This window comes from Eurytemora carolleeae, unplaced genomic scaffold (genome assembly GCF_000591075.1).
Source record: "Eurytemora carolleeae unplaced genomic scaffold, Eaff_2.0 scaffold88, whole genome shotgun sequence".
Lineage (NCBI taxonomy): Eukaryota > Metazoa > Arthropoda > Copepoda > Calanoida > Temoridae > Eurytemora > Eurytemora carolleeae.
In genome coordinates, this window is record NW_019396040.1 from 24,373 (window position 1) to 45,982 (window position 21,610).

The following is a 21,610-nucleotide window of genomic DNA, read 5'->3' on the forward strand; positions in this document are numbered from 1 at the left end:
AATATTCCAATGAACAATAAATGACCCATTTAACTTGATTTTCAAGCAACTGGTAAAATATATTTGCTTAATAACCAGGTCAAATACAAATTGTATTACACACTATAAGCGTAATTTCGAATGACCCTTTATGCAAAGATGGTATTGTCCGATTCACAACGGTACCCTTGAAAGCTTTGTCTGATCAAGTATGAATTAGGTATCAATGTTTTAGTTTCTTTAAACTGTTTATTTTCATTTGAGAGTTCTCTGTAAAACTGACCTGCGTATTTCTTGTGTATTGAAGAAGCAATGGAGACACTCGAAGAAATTGACACTTTTGAGTCAGAAAAACGACGATATCGTCCAATTTTTGTTATCAAATTAAAGTTTCAAGGATACCGTAGAAAATCGAGCATTACCCTCTTTGCATGGAGGGTCACGCTTCCATTCCTCTAACTGTCGTCTTCTTATTCCACGGTTTTATGGGTCCCATTGATATGATGATAAAATAAAGATGGTCTTTATGACAACTGACTAGTTTAATGAGAAAATAAGCACATATAGGACCTTATACTTCGACCTGACGACTCGGCGTTTAAAAACAATTTCAGGAGAATAGGAATAAATTAAAGAGGCTGTTTACTCCTGAAATACTGTAGTAAAGTACTACGTTAAAAAGGATTGTTGTCGTACTATACAAGTATTTATAAATGTTTATGAGAGGACAAATAGTTAAAATCTCATTGATGTACAAAACACAAAATACAATCTCTCTAAAACTATTTTTATAAAACTATTTCATGATAAGACATTATGTGAACAGTATTATGGGACTGTCGATGTAGTTTAAGTGACCCTCCATGTCTGACTCACAATGGTACTCAAAAAATGCTCAAAATCGATTTATAATGATGAACAACAATAATCCTCGTTTCTAAAGCCTGAAAGTGTTTAACTTTAACAATTTCCTCCATTGTTTTTGTAGAAGAAATACAGAAGTCACTTTAAAAAAACACCATAATTAAAAATGCAAGTTATTCTAAGATGTGCCAAAAGAGTGTGTGTAAGTAATAACGAACCGAAGACGTGTACTGTAGGTATATACAGTACATAAGAATTTCGGTATTTGTACAGTCTAGGAGAGTACATTTATTTATTGTTGATTGTTTACTTAAAAATAAGTTTAATATACATGTAATATATTAGTTATATATTTAAGTCAACACTATAAGCCAAATTTTCATGCATAGAATATAATTGGATTAAAGTTAACAATTAACTATTCGTTATTCAAGCTTACTTATAATTGATGACATTGTTCTGCAATTTCCTTGACTGTAGTCATGTTATGTGTCTGTACCAAAAGAGTGTGCGTGTGTAATAACGAACTCGTCTTCAAAGTATTGCGAATGGCTTTCAAATGCCAGACCAGCGCCATTTACCTTCCCTTTATTCTTATTCCCTGGTAATTACGTCAACATGGCAGTTCCTTTAAGGTTGGTTTGGAAGGTTTATACAAGGATAAATTAAATGCTTGACAAATGGAGATCAATGAAAAACGTTTAATAATTTTTTGGAATATAACATAACTAGCGATGTTGACCGAGTCCCTTCAGTCTGAGGACTTCTTAAATGGACCATAAGTCCAGTCTATACTACAGGAATGGACCGAGTCCCAACTGAGCCCATCTCTAGGAGGAGTGTAGACCGAAGGGAAAAGAACAGTTAACCATCCTCGTCCATTCACTAAACCTAGAATTCAGGGGTTTAAGTTAAATTTTCAGGGTTTTATAATATAAATATTTTTAATTTAAATTAACAAAATTATATATTTTTGATGATTCCCCGAAATAAGGTGAAATTTCTATACAAAAAAAACATTTCTGTACCAAAATTTTAATAAAATTCAAAACAAGGATATGGAGTACTAAGTACTCAATTTAATTTCTATAAAGCTCTTGTCTCGAATTAATCCTTTAATAAGTGATTTTATGAATTAATCATGTACTAACGAACGGCTTAATAAGGAAACTAGAAATATCTAAACAAAGAACTCCAGATGAATCATGTATTAACGGCTTAATAAGGTAACTAGAAATATCTAAAAAATAACTCCAGATGAATAATGTATTGAGTATTCATTTTTTTAAACGTTTCATCTCGATATCCAATGTGGACACTTTTTAATTTGAGGATGACTGCGTGAAAGAATGATAAATCATGACGATATTAAGATAATATCCTTACCTAAGAATAAATACCAATTATGTGTGTGCCCGAAGTTGTATGGATTTTTATAAACTCTGCCGAGCTCAGCCAACCGTCGTGTCTCAGCAGTGTTAATATGTGCCTATAATACGGGCAAATATTTAAAGGGACTGACATTGTAATTTTGAATAACCCCCTATTTAAAGAGGAATATGCACGTTCACATTTTGGTAGCCTTGAAAATATAATCCGATCAATAGTGTGGAAGATAACGTATCTTTTCGCACTTGATACATGTCAAATTCTGATTGATACAATTTTGCAGAAAATCCGCGATTGAAACAAAAACACATGGATTTATCATTCATTCTTGATCATTCAAAGCTTTAATGGGAACCATTGTGAATCAGAAGTTCCACTCTCCTCGATGGAGGGTAAATAATATTTACAGTCCCATTAGTTCAGAATAAAAGTCGCCTTTGTTTAATTTATTGATTAAAAATAAAGACGGCAATGCTGTAATTTTTATGACTGTTTAGTGTTCAGGGGATATCATTAGAGTTCAAACAGTCTTCAACATTACTTAAGAAAGACAACTCGCATTCTAATTTTAATAGTTATGTTTAAATTAAAAAAAATTATGAAAAATTATGATAAAATTCTGGGTATGCACTGCGGCTAGGGGCCAAGACTTTCGAAGAACATGTTCTTGAATTAAGGATGAAAGCAAAAGTAATGTTTTAAACAACAAGAATAATAAATAATTAATAAATAATAAAAAGTAAACTTTTGACTAATTTCCTGGTAAACAAGTCTTCTTAAATCATAATCTCTAAGGAAATTCATTAACAGTCCCTTTAACAAGTCATTTACCTCTATTGACGTCTGTCCATTATGAATAAGTCTGGCGTGCCATAAACAAAGAGCTCCCAGACAGAAAAAACAACTGAATCCCAGAATTTTTTATTTTTTACAGTGAGACCTTTACAACTGAGAATAGGAAGACGATGGGAAATTTTTAGGAATTTGATATTGGTATAAAGCAAATATTTTTCCCAGTACCTTGACAATCAACTTGTATTGATATAAAGCACAATTTTTTTTCTACTTTTCCTAAAACATCTAGCCTGTCGATTAGAAAATTCACAGTTTATTTGAATTCACTTTAACCTGTTTACAAGAAATAAAATAAACTAAAGATTCCCTCGTAGTAAAGAAGGATTCATAGAGAACAAGAGTTTTTCGGCTGAATTTCAGGAAGCCCGGTTCATCAGTTTCCCACCTTAAAAAAATACCAATGAATTTTCTAATAAATTTTAGGAAGCCCGATTCGTTGGTCTCCCACCTTAACAAAACTTCTTCTTATCAATTTTATTAGAGTAAAAAAACAATATAAATGAGTTTACGGCTGAATTTCAAGAAGTTCGGCTAGTCTTCCTGCTAAATTTCAAGAAGCCCGGTTCATAAGTCTCCTTCCTTAAACATGTAAAACCTATGTGGATCATCTAAGAGTCTCCTCTGTCACCATCTAAGATAAATGATTAGATCTACAGAACTTGACACCCCCCCCCCCAAGAGGAAACGGAATTTGTACACTGTACAGTTGGTGCCTGTCACACCTCCAAATGTACACAATACAACTGTACTCTCAGCAAATCATCAGTCTCCAAGTAACCATGGAACAAAGAAGATGAGTCCAGGATATGGTCCCAGGAGAGGATCGAAGTCCACCGGATATGGTCCTATAAGAAGGAGCGAAGTCCACCGGATATGGTCTTAGGAGAGGATCGAAGTCCACCGGATATGGTCCTATAAGAAGGAGTGAAGTCCACCGGATTATTCTCAGTTCAATTGGAGAGAGGCTCGGCTTTAGAACATTGAGATAATGCAGTTTTAAGTGTGTAATTTTGTTTTCTTAATCCTATAACGTTAAATCTATTTGTTATTTATATCAACTAAATTTATCTATTTTGTAATTTGTTTAGATTGAACCAGATCTGAGTAAATATTTATATTCTATGAATTCTGTGTCTAATTTTCTGTCCTAAATCTCAATTAAAAAGGGTTCTTAAAATCGCCCTGTTCTTAAGTCTAAGACTAGATTTTACAAAACAAACAAAATCAACCAATTACTAGCTGAATTTCAATAAGCCTGGTTCATAAGTCTCCCACCTTAAACAAACAGTACCGATTAGTTTCCGGCTGAATTTCAAGAAGCCTGGTTCATAAGTCTCCCACCTTAAACAAACAATATCAACCAGTTTCTGGCTGAATTTAAAGAAGCCCGGTTCATAAGTCTTCCACCCTAAACAAACAATATTAATCCGCTTTCAGCTGAATTTCAAGAAGCCTGGTTCATTGAACTACAACTTTAAACAAACAATATCGGCGAGTTTCTGACTAAATTTCAGGAAACCCGGTTTATTGGTCTTTAATTTTTTAAACAAAAACAAGCAATATCAAGTACAGAATAAAGTTTAATTTCATCTTTCTTTGTACAAGTTGTTTAACAATAAGCATTTTTTAATCTTCACCTTCATAAAAATACTCATATCATCCCAACAAATCCTAGTTGATCGGTTAAACCTATTCCCTTAAACATAACTTAAACAGTGCTGGTCTGAGGCTGTTCAAATCCTAGTTGATCGGTTAAACCTATTCCCTTAAACATAACTCGAACAGTGCTGGTCTGAGGCTGTTCAAATCCTAGTTGATCGGTTAAACCTATTCCCTTAAACATAACTTAAACAGTGCTGGTCTGAGGCTGTTCAAATCCTAGTTGATCAGTTAAACCTATTCGCTTAAACATAACTCGAACAGTGCTGGTCTGAGGCTGTTCAAATCCTAGTTGATCGGTTAAACCTATTCGCTTAAACATAACTTAAACAGTGCTGGTCTGAGGCTGTTCAAATCCTAGTTGACCGGTTAAACCTATTCGCTTAAACATAACTTAAACAGTGATGGTCTGAGGCTGTTCAAATTTTCTGACTTTTCTTAAATACCCATAGCCCTCCCTTTAGGTCTTTTATAATAACTGCCTGAGTCCTCAGGCACACTGCTTGAATGACTACTTTTTCCTAAATCTTTGTTTTGACCTACTTTGTGCCGGGGAAATTTAGTGTAGCCAACCCGATAATATCTTTTTGAGTCTATAGTTTTAAGTGGGTTGAGGAGGCCTATCTAAAATTCCCGGGCACTTGTATTTGTTTGAAATATTAATTTTGGATCTATCTTGCAACTCTATTTAATATGAGTGAAGAAGATTTAAAATCTTTATTTTGATCATAATCTATTGAAAATCTAGAATGGAGATTTGGGGCACGCTTGGCTTAGGGATCGAGGTAATAGCCAACTATTTCATCTGTGTGCGGGTTACTATAGACTGCCTTCTTTTCTCTGACTTTTTTGCTGGTTTCATTCTATGCTCGGACTGAGCGCATCTCTCCGTCTCTGCGTAGAGTAGACGGACAGTTTTATGAATACTCTAACAACACTAAATATCACTTTTAATTTGAATCATATTTTTAATGTAAGGATCCACCTGTGCAACATGAAGAGTAAAAAATAAATAAATCTCAATAAAGTTAAATCATTTGAATTATTGTTAATATTTGCTTTGAACCATAAAAAATGCTAGTTTTAAAGAAGAATGGAATAAGGAAGAATGGGAGAAATTCAAAGAGAGAAGAATTAGGATAGAAGGAGAAAAATATGGGAAATATTTGATAGGATGAATTAACAAGGGATAAAGAATTAAGAGAGGATAAACTAAGGAGAAATTAGGATAGGGTGAGGGTGTAAAGGGTAAAAGATATAAGGAGAGGATAAGGATTGGAATCTAATTCTTAATCTAATCTTGACTAAGTCTTAACCTTCTCAAATCTACCTTTTTTAAATTATTGATGTGTGATGAGGGTGTGTAAGATGGATTTTGTGTATATATTGTGTGCATGTTCGTGAAGATATCAAATAAAGGGTTTAACTCATTTTTATTAGAAGACAATTAAACATAGAAACTGTATAATACCTTAAGACTAAGTAAAGACGACTTTTTAAATCTCATATTTAACGAATCATTGTGATTCAACTTTCAGTCAGATTTTGATAATATTTAGTTTTTTTTGGAAAGCCATAGGAAATGACATAAGGAAACGGATTGCACAAGTTGTGCTATGAAATTTGCCCACAACCCGTCAAAAGGAATTTGCACATTTTTAGATTTTATTAATTACCCATCAGGTTATTTAATATGTTGCAATTTTTTGCATATTTGAAATGGCATGCCCAAGGGCTTATCAAAAATGTATATTTTTCATTTTTTGAACATTTTTTTGAAAACATTTTTAATATGCAACTGAATTTTGCAAATCAAATCCAATTTTTGAAAATTTGCAGTTTTTTAAGCATATTCTAGAAGTAGAGCATAAGAGCTTTCCAGTGATGTATCATTTGTCATATTTGGACATCAAAAATAGGATTTAGAGGGGGGGGGGGGGGTCAAATTGATCACCACCCCAGCGTATCCTGGTTTTCAAGTACCCCAACAGGGATAGAGTTAAAGATGTCCCTTGGGCCCAGAATGATAGAAATCTTATGCCCTGTAAAAAATTTTTCGTTTTTGAATAATAGATTAAAATGTTTTTAAACCAAAAAATATATTTAGGCAAAACAAGTGTATTAAGATTATAAAAGTGAGTGTACTGGGTACAGTGAGTGTACTAACCTGTAAAAGAACTGGTCTGCAAGTATCTCTGCTCCAAAGAGCATAATAAAAGCACATCCTACCACCATGTACACCATGTACAAGAAGAAGTAACGGTGGTTGAAGTGTCCAACACAATTATTTAACCTAAAAAGAGAAGATTATTAATTATTAAAATATCTACGTTAACAATAACTTTAACAACCGTGTTTGCAGATATCAAGATTTACAATTAATGATGCAATATCACTACAGATTTTAGATTAATGATGCAATATCACTTCAGATTTTAGATTAATGATGCAATATCACTACAGATTTTAGATTAATGATGCAATATCACTACAGATTTTAGATTAATGATGCAATATCACTTCAGATTTTAGATTTGTAGTTGTTAGAACTATTAGAAAAGAAATCTGAAAAAGAGGTCCCGTTATGAACCCCCCAGACCGCCGGCAGGCATGGGAAGCACCGTTAAAGCGGGAATAGCAGGGAGTTTTAAGAAAACAGATACTTGAAAATTATAAAATCCTGGACAAAGTAAACAAGCATTCCATGGGTGAACTTGTACCAAGCACATATAATAAGGGAAAATCGGGTTCTAATCATGGAAAGAAAAGAAAGGGGGGTGAAAGAAAAGAAAGAGTTGAGGTGAAAGACAAGAAAGGGTGTGGGTGAAAGACAAGAAAGGGTGTGGGTGAAAGACAAAAAAAGGTTGGGGTGAAAGAAAAAAAAGGTTGGGGTGAAAGACANATTTGTTGCACACACTACAGTGATGGGTTCTTGGAGGCTTTGGAGCAATACACTTCTTACAGATAGATACAACCTAGATATTACTATATTAAATCTTCTTACAGATAGATACAACCTAGATATTAATATATTAAACCTTTTTACAGATAGATACAACCTAGATGTTAATATATTAAACCTGCTTACAGATAGATACAACCTAGATATTAAAATATTAAAACTTCTTACAGATAGATACAACCTGGATATAAATATACTAAACCTGCTTACAGATATATACAACCTAGATATTAATATATTAAACCTTCTTACAGATAGATACACCCTAGATATTAATATATTAAACCTTCTTACATATAGATACAACCTGGATATAATTATATGAAACCTGCTTACAGATAGATACAACCTAGATGTTAATATATTAAACCTGCTTACAGATAGATACAACCTAGATATTAATATATTAAACCTGCTTACAGATAGATACAACCTAGATATTAATATATTAATCCTTCTTACAGATAGATACAACCTAGATGTTAATATATTAAACCTTCTTACTAATAGATACAACCTAGATATTAATATATTAAAACTGCTTACAGATAGATACAACCTAGATATTAATATATTAATCCTTCTTACAGATAGATGCAACCTAGATATTAATATATTAAACCTTTTTACAGATAGATGCAACCTAGATATTAATATATTAATCCTTCTTACAGATACAGATAGATACAACCTATATATTAATATATTAAATCTTCTTACAGATAGATGCAACCTAGATAAAATATATTAAACTTTTTTACAGAAAGATACAACCTAAATATTAATAAAATAAACCTTCTTACAGATAAAGATAAATAAACCTAGATATTAATATATTAAACCTTCTTACTAATAGATACATACAGATTGATAAATCGTAAATATTAATATATTAAACCTATTAAAAAAAATATTTTTTTGCTCATAATAGCACCAATATGGCTGTTTTATTTTGCAAAATTTAAATTATTTTCAAGGATATAACCATAAGTTTACCACATAAATAGCTTACAAAAAGCTTCCCATTTTTTAAATTTTTACTAAAAATAAACAACTTATTAATTAAATAAATAAGTAAATGAAATTGCAGGAATTATCGAAAGAAAATTGATCACCTCTGTTAATATTTTATCTGTTGGAGGTACTCCAGGTTGGGTAGTAAGAGCCAGCCTGAAAAAAACATCAATCTATATATGTATACTTTGCGTGCCTGTTTGTTTTTTGTTTGTTTGGGTGTTTGTGTGTTTGTTTGTAACCAATAAAAGACAAAACGGCTGAAATGATCGGGCCAAATTTTTTATGGATGATCACTGAACAGAGTTTAAAAATGTGTCTCCCAAATTTTTGGGAAATCAACGAAAAAAAAAATTGTAAATCTGAGTTTTTTTTCATTGTTTTGTCGAAGAGAAAATACTGATTGAGCATCAATTACATTTGAAATAGAAGATGGACACGAAGCGCCCTGATAGCCTAGTGGGCATATATTTTATTAAAATACTCCCTCCCTTTTTGTTAATCGTTTTCATTCCTCAATATGTTAGGGAAAGAGTCTAATCAGGGAGAAAAGGCAGAAGGCTACAAATGAAAGTGAGCCCCCCCCCCCTTTACAAATTTAAAAACATGCAAATATAATGAGATAGCTTATGTGTCAGGCATTGCACGAGAAATTTTAAAAATATTTATATATGAGCGAAGAGCTTTATTATATGAATAAGTGTTAAAGATAATTTTAACAAAATAGCTGTATCTTTCTTAAAATAATTGAAGGAGATGTGTTAGTATGTGGATGTGAAAAATGCTAAGAACCTGAACAGTTTCAAGAATAAACTAGATGAATGGCCAACATAGACAGGAGATCGAGATGTTTTAATTATTGCACCAGTGATACAATAACATAAATACACCAATTAAACCAATTAAGAGTAATAAAATATGAGCCTCAAAGGTATGGGTAGTAGGAGAAGCAAGTTACCATTGTAGTCTGGTGAGAAATTTTACTTACTTACCAATAATTGAATATTATATTCATCATCAGATAGTGCCCAAAAACAAGCAAACCTATAAAAACAATGTACTTGCTTTGTCGTTGTAATTTTAAGTTACTCTACATTTCAAACAGTACCCTTCAACCGTAATCTAATTTCAAACAGTACCCTTCAACCGTAATCTAATTTCAAACAGTACCCTTCAACCGTAATCTAATTTCAAACAGTACCCTTCAACAATAATCTAATTTCAAACAGTACCCTTCAACCGTAATCTAATAAAAATGTTGAAGACATATGTAGTTGGTTTTCTCGCTTTAAGAAAGGGGGTTCATTGAAAATAAAAAACTTTCAAATTTTTAAAAAAGTATAGCAAGGGGGTTAATAAAGATCTGGCGACGGACAATAAACTTTACAGATAAAAAGATGAAAGGCCCCTTGAAATTACAATAATTATTTTAAGTTACAATAAATCATGAATCAAAATTTAAAAAACGGTAGTAGAAGTAGAGAGTAATTTAAAGTTTAATGTTCCCTACCAAAACAAAATTATTAAAAAAAGTGTCTTCAAGATTCCATTCTCCAAAACACATTTTGCATAAGTTTGATTTGGAGGGTTATTATTGTATCTTTATTTCCCCAAAAGAACTTACATGCAGTCTGAAGAAAATGTTTGTGTTCTATGTAGTAGGGTAACCCTATCCAAAAAGCTATAAATATTACAGAGACCTAAAAAATAAAAACGAGTTAGGCAAAAAGCAGCAAAATGTTGAAATATTTTCAGCTGAACTCTTATTGAATAATAGCAGGGGCAGCTTACGATATTTTCCAGGGAAGGGTGGGAGGAATTTTTTTTTTTTGCCCCCCCCCCCCGGATTTTGAATTTTATACTCGGAATTTGGTAATTTTTAAGCATTATTTTTTAAGCTATTCAAAACACTGACACAGCCTATGAAATCTGAGGAAGATAAAATTGGTTTACCAATCAAGATATATTTATCTATTTACCTATAAATATTAAATATAATATTTTTTGTATATCCGATATTAGAACACATGAACTGGTTTGTCTTAAATTTTAAATTGGGAACTTGGTTTAGCCAGGGAAATAGTTTAGAATAGAAATTTCAGGGTCTGTCCAATAGAGAACGCTTTTTGAACCCCCTCTCCACCCCTCCTATAAATTTTGTACATAAACAATGATTTTCAACTTAACATTAATAATATTATTTTGTATAGTTTCAGAGGGAAGTTAAAAACATTTAACCTGCGACTGGGCCAGGCTAGGGGCCTGAGTGCTTCGGACAGGCTAGGGAACCGAGCACCGCGGCCACGTGTCCAACTTTGAACATGGGTAACATATGTTGCGCCACGGCCACATTGCCAATTACGTCCATGTATTACATACGAGATCCATGTAAATAATTGATAGGATGGGGGGGGACAATGATGATCCATCTTAAGAATGCATTTGTTGCACACACTACAGTGATGGGTTCTTGGAGGCTTTGGAGCAATACACTTCTTACAGATAGATACNCGCAGCGCCCGGCCCCCTAGCCGCAGCGCTCGTCCCCCTAGCCTGTTCTACCTGCTGCGCTTGGCCCAGAAACCATCTTAACCTAACCTAACCTAACCCTAGAATAATAAAAAATAAATATTAAAATATTGTTAACAAATAGTCGTCATGTACAAAATTGATATGAGGGGGGGGGGGGGGGCCGGGGGGTCCAAAAATCGTATACTGGGACGGACCCGAAAAACTAGTAATTCCAGTCAAAGCTGAGTTCCTGAAAAATTGTTAAATATTCATAAAATCATTTTAATCCATACTTACAGTGAGAAATGTGACTAGAAGAACAAAGAAAGGTCCGAGCAAGGAAGCGAAGGCATCAACGAACATAAAAGCTGGCTGAATTATTTACAAAAAAAATTATTTTCGATTTATTTAAAAGTTTTAGCAATTAATTCAAAAAGTTTAAACTTACCTGAATTAATGTATCAAAAATGTAATCTTTCGATATGTGAGAATTGTAGAATAATGATAAAAAATGTATTTTTATCTCCTTCATCTTAATTTTCATGTATCCTAACATTTTTCGTCAGCTGATAAATATTATTATTTCGCCGGTTTTTTAAACGTCAATTTTTAAAAAGTTTTAAAGCGCAGACTTTTCGGGGTGATTTTGAAGAAATTAATTAAAACAATTTTTTTCGTTTTTTAAAAGCTAATTTTTTTGAAAATATTAATAAAAAGTTAAATATTTATTTTCTTCTCCCCGAAATTACCTCCCGCCCCGAGTGAGTGGCATTGTGTACATAAACCGGTTTGTCTAGCTTCCTCCCTTGCTGCCTCCTCCTTACTCCTTCCTTATCCTTAGTCATTCTACTAGAACAGAGTACACTTGATAGTGAATTCATTCTGATACATGGACACTCCCTCAAAAGTTGCAAGTTTGTTATTTTAAGGAAGTGTTTTCTTGTTTGAATATTTACTTGAAACCTATGTTTTAGAAACAAAAATATATTTTACCTTTTAATAATGTCCCACGCCGCTGGCTCAGAATGTTCAATGTTCATCATTAAATTCAATGAAAGTTGAAAACTCTTTTTCCTAAGAAAGCTCAATAATTTGATTATTATCTGTACTTACTTGCAGGTAAACAATCAATGTAAACTTTGTTGAGAGTACGTTTTTTTCTTATTTATTAAAAATGTTGTTCTTTACTTAGATTTGAAGATGCCGGGTGTTGAAGAACTTAGTTCCCTTGTTGCACGACTAGAGCTTGTCGCTGCTCGACTAGAAGGCGCATCTGGGTCGACACCTGTGTCGCAGGAGGCTGCGGCTCAGTTTGTTGCTGCATTTGACGATATTTTGGCCGCCGAGTTTAAAACTTTCATCGAAAAAAGCAAGAAAATTGGTAGGATTTGATTTTTTTTGGGCGAAATCGAATTATTAAATCAAGTTATTTATTCAGCAATTTGTCAGTTTAATATTGTCATTAATTGATGAATCGACGCAGTTCCGTAAATTTTATTTTGATTTAAATAGGATGTTTAGTTTTTTTAATCATAGTAAAGAAATGATAGAGAGATGCATTTGTTTTATTATTAGGATGTTGATCCTGGTAATTTCCAAGTATACGGTTTGTGCCCCCCCCCCCCTCGCTCTCCTATCAATTTGTACATGGATCTCATATGCAACACATAGATAAACTTGGTCATGTGGCCGCAGCGCCCGGTCCTGACATTATCTGAACCTAACCTAACTCTACAATAATACGTAACAACTTAAAAATCGTATAACTCGGACGGACCCGAGATCCTGTAATTTTTTATTATAAGGATAGAATATAGCAATTAATTATCTGTTAGGATATTGCAATTTTATGTTTATGATCAGCGGATGAAGACATTTTATGATTTGAGGTCGAGATGTTGCAATTTTATTATTTTTAGGAGGGGATGTTGCAACTATTGCTGGACTAACTCAAGCTGCTTTCACTGCAGAGCGAAACTTCCTTAATACTGCTTCTAAATCTAAAAAGCCCTCTGATAAGGTAATTTTTATTCAGGGGTTTATGTTTTCTTTAAAAAAGTGATTCCCACCCTTTTCTAAAATAATTATTTCCTCCAGATGCTGAGAACGCTACGTTTAATTTACTAGGGAATAGATCGCTTAATTTTGGGAAAAATAGTTTTTTTGTGGATAATTAATGATTTGAAGACAAAAGCATCCGAATTAGTGATAAGATGTATAAACTTACCAGGATCTCCCGCTGCTCCTGAAGCCTATCTCCGACAAGATCTCTGAGATCCAGGAGTTCAGGGAGAAGAACCGCAGATCAGAATTCTTCAATCATCTGTCAGCTATATCAGAAAGCATCCCAGCACTAGGTAAGCCCCCTCCTCTCCCAGTATGAGGATACGCTCTTCCTCTCCAGCTTTAGATAAATCCTCAAAAAAATGACGTGACTTGCAATTACGTCTCATTTAGGTTGAAATTGAAATTCGCGGACTGTCCCTTAAAGGGTGAAATAAAATAATGCAGACTATCCCTTTAAGGTTGGGTAGCTGTATCTCCTGCTCCTTCTCCCTATGTGAAGGAGATGAATGATGCAGGACAGTTCTACACTAATAGAGTTCTCAAGGAAATAATCCAATTAAATAATTTGAGAAAATCTGGGAAAATCTACACAAATATCCTTAAAAGATTGTCGGTGAAATTTTAATTAAATTTTTCTTAGAGTAAAGGATAAAACAAATCAACTTCTCTGAGTGATTGAATATGAAAAAAGTTCAAAATTTTGGCTTCCTGGATCCGGATCCGCTAAAATATGTGGATCCACGGATCCGGATCCAAGGGGCAAAATATCTACCAAAAACTGAAATTTTTTTTATTTTAAAACCCGAAGAACTATTGAATAAAGAGAGAGTATAAAAATCCTGATTTCTGAATGGTTCTTAAAGTTGTAGCATAAAAATAAGCGAAAAAAATAAGACAATAAATTTAAAAATTCGGTAAATTTTGAAGAATTAACCTGGATCCGGATACATTTTTTTCCAGTGCGGATCCAGGATCCGAATTCGCATCAAAATTAAATGAATCCTGAGCACTTTTTAAAGAAATTTTTAGTTTAAAATTATGATTAAAGTTTAGACTACAAATATTAATATGTTTCCACTTAACAATTTTGCGTTCTTCATAAATAAACCCAACTTCTATGGGAAAAGTTATTTTCAAAATGATGAAGGGGTAATGATTTGTCAAAATAAATACAGTGCACATGGTTTACGCATTGAATATATTTCCAACTGAGCTTAGTGACAATTTGGTCGTTTAAGACCCATAAAATATCTTTATCTACTTATTTATAAAATTGTAATCTCTGTTCGTCTGTCTGTATCTTTGTTTTTCGATCTAATTTAGGAACCCCTTGACCGATTTGCCTCAAATTTTGATCGCGGAACTCGGGAGACCCAAGTAAGTTTTCTTAGCTTGGCTTTGAGATTCTAATTTGAGTGGGTCGACTTTAATAGCGAACCGGTAAAATCGTTCAAGTGCGGGTAAACGATGGGGTAACTTCTGGTAACCTAGGCAGCGATGGGTTCCCAAGCTAGTTCATTATTAGTCAGCTACAGTCAATAAAAGCCTTACTAATCATCGTTTCTTAAGGTAGAAAAGAAAGCTCTTATACAGTAAATAACCAGTTTATTGTCGGGAACTCTGTTGGCACCAAAGGTTGAATCAGTATCCCATATTGGATTTGTCTGGACTGCTAGGATTGGAAGGAGAAGTCTGCAGATCACGTGGACTGGGTTAAATCATGGGTTCAGACCTTGAATGAACTTCAGGTAAGTAAAACTACATCTACAGGAAAATTAACCAAATGAGTTTTCCCAAATAATCCCAAGTTGAAGATAAGAAAGATGTTTTGGTCATTACATCTGCAAACATAAGTTTGAACCAAAAAGACCTATTAGAATTGCCTAATTTTTCCTTTTTCTTCTAAAACTGTGGGTGGGTGGGTGAGGAGTGGGTGGGGGAGGGGGGTAAAGAACGGATTGTTATAAACGGAATTTTAGCGATGAAATCAATAAAATGCAAGTAATGGATCAAAAAATCCTTATGACCATTTTTTGCTTTTTAAAATATTTTCCTTTAAAACGTGAAACAGGCGGTAAGAATTTAAGGGGCTGTAAATAGTTTTTTCTAGAGCTACGTAAAGAAGTATCACACCACGGGGCTGCTCTGGAACCCTGCAGGAAGCAGCGCTGCTCCTGCTCCTGGAGCTTTCTCTGCTCCTTCAGGACCTCCCCTACCCCCTCCTCCACCACCTCCAGGTAAGCCACTAACTACTCCTTCTCTTCTCTACCTGGGTCAAGCCACCTCCCTCTCCCTCACACATTTGACGCCCTCCTATCTTATATTTCTATTCTAGTTGTATTATTGCCCCCTTTCTTTGTGTTACTTTTTGCAAGCTCAAGATTCGACCCTTAAAGGGTCTGTGGGAGTAATTGCAAGTGATTCTCTATTTAAAAAAAAGGTACCCTTAGATAAGATACCCATGTATTTCTTTATCATTAAACACTGGAAAAAAGATTTTATCTTTTACATTATTGATCAGATAAAGTTTTGTGAATCGGGCATGCTCCTCTTTTTATTTTTTAAATATCAACAACAGTCCCTTGAACCTATTCAATATCTTAAATTGTTTAGGAACCATGGATATTGATTTCGAGGTTGACCCTGCTAAAGCTGCCCGTGGTGACCTAATGTCAAGTCTGAATAAAGGTGCTGACATCACCAAGGGACTGAAGAAGGTTTCTGACGATCAAAAGACTCATAAAAATCCAACACTGCGTAGCACAGGGGTTGTTCCTTCTAAGGTATTAAATCTTAATTAACATTTAAAGATTTTGCACAATTTAGAAATTTTCATGAAAACTACTTTATCCAGTTTAAAGTTTTGATAGATGACGTAAAAAATAAGAATTGATCCTTGAGATGGAAAATTTGCAAGCCGAGGAAGCTTAGCGATAAAAAGATTTCCCGTCCTTTAAAAAGATTTTAGCTCCGGTATTTTTCTTGGTAAAAATTGGATAAGAATGTGGTTTATCATTTAACCTAGTAATCTAAACATGCTTCCATTATTTACAATGATTATTCTTGCAAAAAACATTAAAAAAAAATTGTTTCAATTTAAGTTTTTAAGGATAAACCGGCTGTGCCGACAAAAACCTTTGGGATACCTGTTAGTAACAAGCCGCCGAAACTTGAACTTGACGGCAAGAAGTGGATTGTAGAGTATTTCAAGGTAAACCATTTTAGTTTTAACATTTATTTCAATGAAAGCTAGTTCTACAATATTGTCTTTATTTTTGAACTACTTTTGGAATTCTTGATCAAATGCAGCCTGTTCAAAATTTGGTGTCACAAAGTGTCGAATTGTACCTCCCCTTTGTTCAAAGATTCGCTTTTAGGTTTATGATTTGATTTACCAACTTATTGATTGATTGTTGATATATTGATTTATTAATTGATTGATTTAATAATTGATTTATTCATTTATTGATTGTTTTATTAATTGATTAATTTATTATTTGATTGATTTATCAATTGATTGATTTATCAATTGATTGATTTATCAATTGATTGATTTATCAATTGATTGATTTATCAATTGATTGATTTATCAAGTGATTGATTTATTAATTGATTGATTTATCAATTGAATGATTTATCAATGAAATTGATTTATCAATTGATTGACTTATCAATTGATTGACATATCAATTGATTGACTTTTCAATTGATTGACTTATCAATTGATTGACTTATCAATTGATTGACTTATCAATTGATTGACTTATCAATTGATTGACTTATCAATTGATTGACTTATCTATTTATTGATTGATCTATTTATTGATTGATCTATTTATTGATCTATTTATTGATTGATTTATCAATTGATTGACTTATCTATTGATTGATTTATCTATTGACTTATTTATTAATTTGTATTTTTAATTTATTAATTTATTTAGGGAAACCCAAATCTGTCTATTGAAGACACTGAGACCAATCAGTCCGTGTACGTGTTCAAGTGTGAAGGATCAACTATTAAAGTCAGGTATATGTTTTTAAAGGAACCAACGACGTGCCTGTGTCAGGTAAGTTATTAAAGGAATTGTCGACTTATTAAAGTTGAGTTTTTTTTCATCGTTGTCTTTATCACAATGGGATTCTCGATTTAGAAACCCTTTCATTAAGGAGTCACTTGTCTGATTCACAGCAGTACCTTTTAAATCATTTGCTCAGCACATGCGATCTCTGTAAAAATGACTTTTATTTAGTTAAGTTTTATGGAACGGTAGGCAATCGGGTATGACATTTGTTCAAAATTTTTTTTGACGCGATTAATAAAAAGAGTTAAAACATTGTTCAGCTCAAAAAAGTTGGATTTGTAAAGAAGAAAAACCTTTAACGGAGTTCAGTCTGTAGAAAGAGTTTTAGAGACTAGAAGAAGATTACCCATTTAATAAAAATGGTAATGAAGGGTCACTAAGATGAAAATAGATGATTTGTCTGAAAAAAAAGTATAGAATAATGAATAATTTTGCTGAGGACTCTATTTATTTTACTTTTCTCTAGTAATATTAATTACAAGGCACCGAAAAACGAAATTTTTTGTCGTCAATTAATCAAAAATAAATTTTGTATTTCAGTGGAAAGTGCAACAACATCATCTTGGACTCATGTAAGAAGACTGCTGTTGTTTTTGACAGCGTAGTTTCTAGCTGTGAGTTCATCAACTGTCAATCTGTACAGATGCAGGTAAGGGACGTTCTGAAAGTGGAGGAGTATTGTATTCATGCAGGTGGGGGGGAATTTTAAGATAATAAAATAATTACCATAGCTTTGTTTACGAAAGTGTACCGCAGTGTCTGGAATGAATGTAAACAAACGCTGTGCTTTTCAGGCTGAACTGTTTATTTTTTTCCTAGTAACTTAGTACATGTTATTAGTATACTAAGAAGTCTCAAAACAATCTTTAACGACAAGGAAACTAGCCTGAGCTGAACACTTTGGAATTGGATACCTTTGATCCCGGTCGCTTAATCTGAATATCCTATGTGAACATTTTTAATTTTCTTCTTAAACCACTCTTTTTCTTTCATAATTGGGCGCGCAAAATTTTTAATTTTCCGACTTCTCTGATTGGTTCTTGTTTCTCCAAACGCCACTCGATTGGTTAAGTTATATACACTTTAAATGAGATTGAATTAATCTGAAAATTGACAAAAAGAGGAGATTAAGCATTGATTACGATATCCACAACTCAAAATTTCCCAGCTCTGGTCATTTTTGTTAATGTTTTTTTAACCACTATTGTCATTGTTATTATTTCAGGTAACCGGTTCTGTTCCAACTATATCTGTTGACAAGACAGACGGTTGTCAGATGTATCTTAGCAAGGAAATCAATCAATCAATTCAATCTATTCAATCTATTCAATCTATTCAATCTATTCAATCAATTGAATCAAATCAATTAAATCAATCAAATCAATCAATTTAATCTATTCAATCTATTCAATCTATTCAATCAATTCAATCAAATCAATTAAATCAATCAAATCAATCCATAAATAAATCAAATCAATTTGATTCATTGATCAATCAATCAATTAATAAATATTAAAACTAACGTTTTTTAAGTGAGCCGTTTTTTTGCTGATATTTCCTAATTTTAAAAAATAATATGGGCTTCACTCTTAAAATTTTTTTAAAAATTATTAATTTATCATTTATTTTTAATTGATTAAAATCAGGATTCGCTGAATGCTGAAATAGTCTCTGCAAAATCCAGTGAAATGAACGTCATGATTCCACAGGTTAATATTTTTCTATCCAATTATCTTGGCAGCCTGGATTTTCGGAAGAGAGAGAGGGGGGGGGGGAAGGGCCGGGGGGGATGGTCAGATCTCTTTTCTCATATTAATGTAAATCTCGTGGAAACTATATATAGTAGTAGCATGGGAACCCAGCGTTGCCCAGGTTACTCGTAGTTACTGCCGCCGTTTACCCGCGCTTGGTCTTAAATTATGATTTTAGCAATTTTTCCCTAAAAAACTCAACTTAGATTCTCTAAACTAAGTTAAGAACCTTCCCGTGGTTCTCCTAAATTCTCCAATCAAAACTTGAGAAAAATCGGTCCAGGGGTACATGAGTTTTGATCGGACATGCAAACAAACAGAAATGGCTACTTCATGTATAGATAAACTACATAATAATAAAAATAATAACATCTAAAACTTTATCAGTCTTGTTTGTTTGATATTAGTTTCAAAACATGTTTATTTTCAACAAAGCTTATATCAAACTTTACATTTAATGCCAAATTATTATCTGTTCGTGGCTGTGAGTTTACAAATATAACCCTTTAATTTGACTTATTTAAAAGTTTTCTCCTCTACCTGTAGCTTTACTGCCATCATGTGATATTTTAATATTTTCAGGGAGACGATTTTGTCGAGCAGCCGATCCCGGAGCAGTTCAAGACAGTCATCAAAGCCGGAAAGTTATCCACATCCGCAACCGAATCGGTTTAAGAAATCAGCGGCCGGTTAGGAAATCAAAAATCGGCGATCATATCGGAGCCGCTTATGCCACTAGAGTACAGTAACCCCGTAGTAAGGCCTACAAAATTTACCTTAACAAATAAAAAAAAAGATTGTTGATATTTCTCCATCTTGTTTATTTTCTCTAATGGCCGTGGAAATTTTCTTGTCTAAAAAACTGCCAACTGCTCATATTCTCCTATCTGTTAGTGTTAGTTAGGCATTAACTTACTAAACTTTTCTATTCGCCTCCTGTAAACTCCTCTTTTGGGAACTTTTCCGTCGTCACTTTTTGTAATGCTTAAGATTACCATCTTTAATTTATTTNTCCCACTTCAGGCTCTGAAAATGAAACCTTGCACGCAACAATGATTTATATATTTATACAACATTTGATAGATCGTCTTCTTCCGAAAACGCGAAAATTTTGATATTTTTTAACTTATCCTGTGTGTATTAAGCTTTACAGTCTAGTCGATCAAGCTAAAATTTGATTTACGGTTTGGTGAAATAATAGATTTCGATTCATTTCTTATGTCTGTAAACAAATTTCACAGGGTGTCCTAGAAATTATGTTTTTGAAACCTGAGCCACTAAAACTATGTTTTTTTATCACAGATACCATGAAATATCTTGGTCTTGTCACGAAAATACCAATCAACTGTTTTTCACGGATTAAGTACTTGAGATCAAAAGATTTTAGTGTCAATATCCAGTTCAGATCGAGATGAACGCTTTATCATTCATAAGTTTTGATCTCAGGTTTCCGACATCTTTCTTGGTTTACTCTGATTTTTGTTTTTTCCCTCCACATCCAATGCATACGATATTTATAAACTTTAGGTTAAGTTGATTGTATTTATAATTTATAAAAGTTTGCAATTAAACTGCATTTTTTCTTTCTGATTAATTCTTATGCTGATCTTTAAGGGATTGTTAGCCTTATTCATAAATACACATAATTTCTTACTTTTTACGGAAAGTTTTTGACTATTCTGACGATCATGAACTTTTCTAAACGTTAAGTTAGCATGAGCTGGAAACTTCTGTGTTGGAAACTCATTTTCCCGATCAACAGATCTCGATATTCACTTAGAGCACTTCTTATGTGAGGATCAAAACTTAATCTCTTCATTTTAATCCAGTCGTTCTTTCAGGGTACGATTACCATTCGGGATATCGAATCAAGATTGAATTAATTCGTGGATTAACAAAAGATCGAGACTAAGCATTGATCTTGATATCCACAAAACAAGAGTTCGCAGCTCTGATCGGAATAGTTGTGTCCTTGTACCAAATATTAAGGTATTATGAAATAGGTGAAGAATCCTTTTAACTGATTTAGTTATTATATTTGTATTTGATTTAAGACAATGTATTTAATTATGTAACATACTACAAGTATTTATCCAATCCTGTAATCTATGTACAATTGTACGACAAGTTATCTATGTACAATTGTACATAAAAGTAATGTATTCAATCCTGTATAAGTAATTAATGAAATACAGACAATAACTATTAGATATGTATTTTTAAGATATTGATATTATTTGGTGAAAATCAACTATTTCCTCCTCCTTTTTTCTCCTAGAAATCCGTCATTTCTGTTATTACCTGTAGTAACAATCTTAAAATCTAATATATTTGATATTTTTAAGTTTTTAAATTTATTGGTACAAATGGTAGTATTTTTAATCTTTACTACTTCAGTGGGGAGCTTTCGCCTCCCCCACCTAAAATTTTGTGGGATTCATCATTTGCAACCATTTTAGAATTTGTAAATTCTT

At 32.9% G+C, this 21,610-nt stretch overlaps 2 protein-coding genes across 3 annotated transcripts; one reads left to right on the forward strand and one right to left on the reverse strand.

Annotated features, from left to right (window-relative positions):
- Window positions 1–1,528: 1,528 nt before the first annotated feature.
- LOC111700528 (palmitoyltransferase ZDHHC16) lies at window positions 1,529–11,818 on the reverse strand. The gene is made up of 11 exons (XM_023471466.1): window positions 11,682–11,818; window positions 11,531–11,605; window positions 10,347–10,422; window positions 9,715–9,766; window positions 8,824–8,878; window positions 7,619–7,721; window positions 6,914–7,040; window positions 3,395–3,472; window positions 3,064–3,136; window positions 2,230–2,332; window positions 1,529–1,734 (listed from the first exon to the last, which is right to left on the reverse strand). The coding sequence occupies exons 1-11, from the start codon at window positions 11,787–11,789 to the stop codon at window positions 1,595–1,597; spliced, it is 990 nt and encodes a 329-aa protein (XP_023327234.1). The 5' UTR covers window positions 11,790–11,818; the 3' UTR covers window positions 1,529–1,594.
- A 289-nt stretch (window positions 11,819–12,107) lies between these two features.
- On the forward strand, window positions 12,108–21,344 carry LOC111700480 (adenylyl cyclase-associated protein 2). Of its 2 annotated transcripts, XM_023471407.1 has the most exons (15): window positions 12,108–12,147; window positions 12,426–12,614; window positions 13,153–13,253; window positions 13,464–13,590; window positions 13,759–13,844; window positions 14,977–15,048; window positions 15,411–15,537; window positions 15,914–16,083; window positions 16,410–16,511; window positions 17,245–17,330; window positions 17,926–18,034; window positions 18,611–18,676; window positions 19,032–19,094; window positions 19,719–20,114; window positions 21,166–21,344. In XM_023471407.1, the coding sequence occupies exons 1-14, from the start codon at window positions 12,123–12,125 to the stop codon at window positions 19,809–19,811; spliced, it is 1,416 nt and encodes a 471-aa protein (XP_023327175.1). In that variant the 5' UTR covers window positions 12,108–12,122; the 3' UTR covers window positions 19,812–20,114; window positions 21,166–21,344. The 2 variants fall into 2 exon arrangements, with proteins under 2 accessions (XP_023327175.1, XP_023327185.1); XM_023471417.1 differs by lacking the exons at window positions 12,108–12,147; window positions 21,166–21,344 and adding an exon at window positions 12,257–12,352 and having other exon boundaries at window positions 19,719–20,144.
- The last annotated feature ends 266 nt before the right edge of the window (window positions 21,345–21,610 follow it).